General features: G+C 42.2%; 1 protein-coding gene across 1 annotated transcript in view; it reads left to right on the forward strand.

Moving 5' to 3' along the window:
* The window catches only part of LOC107091210 (T-box transcription factor TBX4-like), a 33,712-nt gene that overhangs the window by 18,444 nt on the left and 13,929 nt on the right, over window positions 1–1,339 (forward strand). Inside the window, exon 5 of the mRNA XM_015385003.1 lies at window positions 1,130–1,277. Coding sequence (XP_015240489.1) covers window positions 1,130–1,277 — 148 coding nt within the window. The remainder of the gene's footprint in view (window positions 1–1,129; window positions 1,278–1,339) is intronic.

Genomic DNA, 1,339 nt, shown 5'->3' on the forward strand with positions numbered 1-1,339 from the left:
TGCTGGATCCTGTTGTTCTTCAGCTCCTTTTTAAAGTTAAATATTCTTAACCCCTTTTTCCACACACCCACCACCGCATCTTTAAACAGCCTCTGGGTTTCACCAGGGAGGGGAAGTTTACCGCAGATGGAAGACAGTCACATGATTTCTGTTGGGGTTTTGCTTTTATGCTTTTCAGTTGATATGCCGCAGAGGCTACGCTAACATAATGGACAGAACCAACTGGTGATGCATTTAGGTTTTATTCCTGCTACCCACTGGAATGTTTGGGTAGTGCAGTTTTCTTACAACTTTCTCTTACCTCATTAGGCTAATCTGAAATGGTTCTAAATCTTAAATAAAGCAACACACAGGTTTAAACATTAAGAACATTTTCTGAACGATGACGCCCAGTGAACCCTGGCCATCGTCTAATCGGAGTCCTTCAGCCAGATCAACCTTCAGCTAGATCCCACTGACTCCGTGGAGCTGGATTATCCAATTTCAAACTTCTAATCAACTTCATCGCAGTCATAATGATCCTACTTTACGTTAACAAAAACAACACAACTGTATGGAGTTCAGCTGTATTAAGGTCTAAGATATTCCGACATATATTTAAAAAATGCATGGTTAATTGTAAAATGTAATTGTAAAAACATACTCATTTTGTGCAGTTCTTTCCCGCTGCGGGACGCCATTTCTCTTCTCACTGAATCAGTTCACAAAGCATTCTGGGAATTCACTCATTCCCAAGTCAGCTCCTGACCTCACTCGGTCTGAAGGGATGATTTTAAGGGTTGAAGGGCACTTTGCCCTAGCTCTTCTAACTTTTGGAACACATTAACCTTAAACGTGAACGAGCAAAACCAGCTAGGGTCCAAAACCGAGTGCTAGTGAGAGAAGTGGGACTGGGCCATTAGAAATTCAAAGTTCTTGTGATTTCCTTTACTCAGCCTTCTTCTTCATGGATTTCAGTGGATGCTGGAGATTCATCTGAGCTTTTAGTCCTGTTCATGTTGAGCCCACTGGTTTACAGCTTTACCATCATACATAAGGCAGCTATATGTTTTATAAACAGTATCCATCCAGCCCTTGGATATCAATATATGACTAAAGTTGCAGCTCATCTCTTTCAATCTGCTTTCAGGATGGTTGCTGGAAAGGCTGAGCCAGCAATGCCAGGCAGACTCTATGTGCATCCAGATTCCCCGGCAACAGGAGCTCATTGGATGCGGCAGCTGGTGTCTTTTCAGAAGCTAAAGCTAACAAATAATCACCTGGACCCGTTTGGGCATGTGAGTACCTACTGAATACCATTACAGTCTTAACATCTATCCATTTGTCTGTCTATCTGTCT

This window comes from Cyprinodon variegatus, unplaced genomic scaffold (genome assembly GCF_000732505.1).
Source record: "Cyprinodon variegatus isolate N-32 unplaced genomic scaffold, C_variegatus-1.0 Scaffold329, whole genome shotgun sequence".
Lineage (NCBI taxonomy): Eukaryota > Metazoa > Chordata > Actinopteri > Cyprinodontiformes > Cyprinodontidae > Cyprinodon > Cyprinodon variegatus.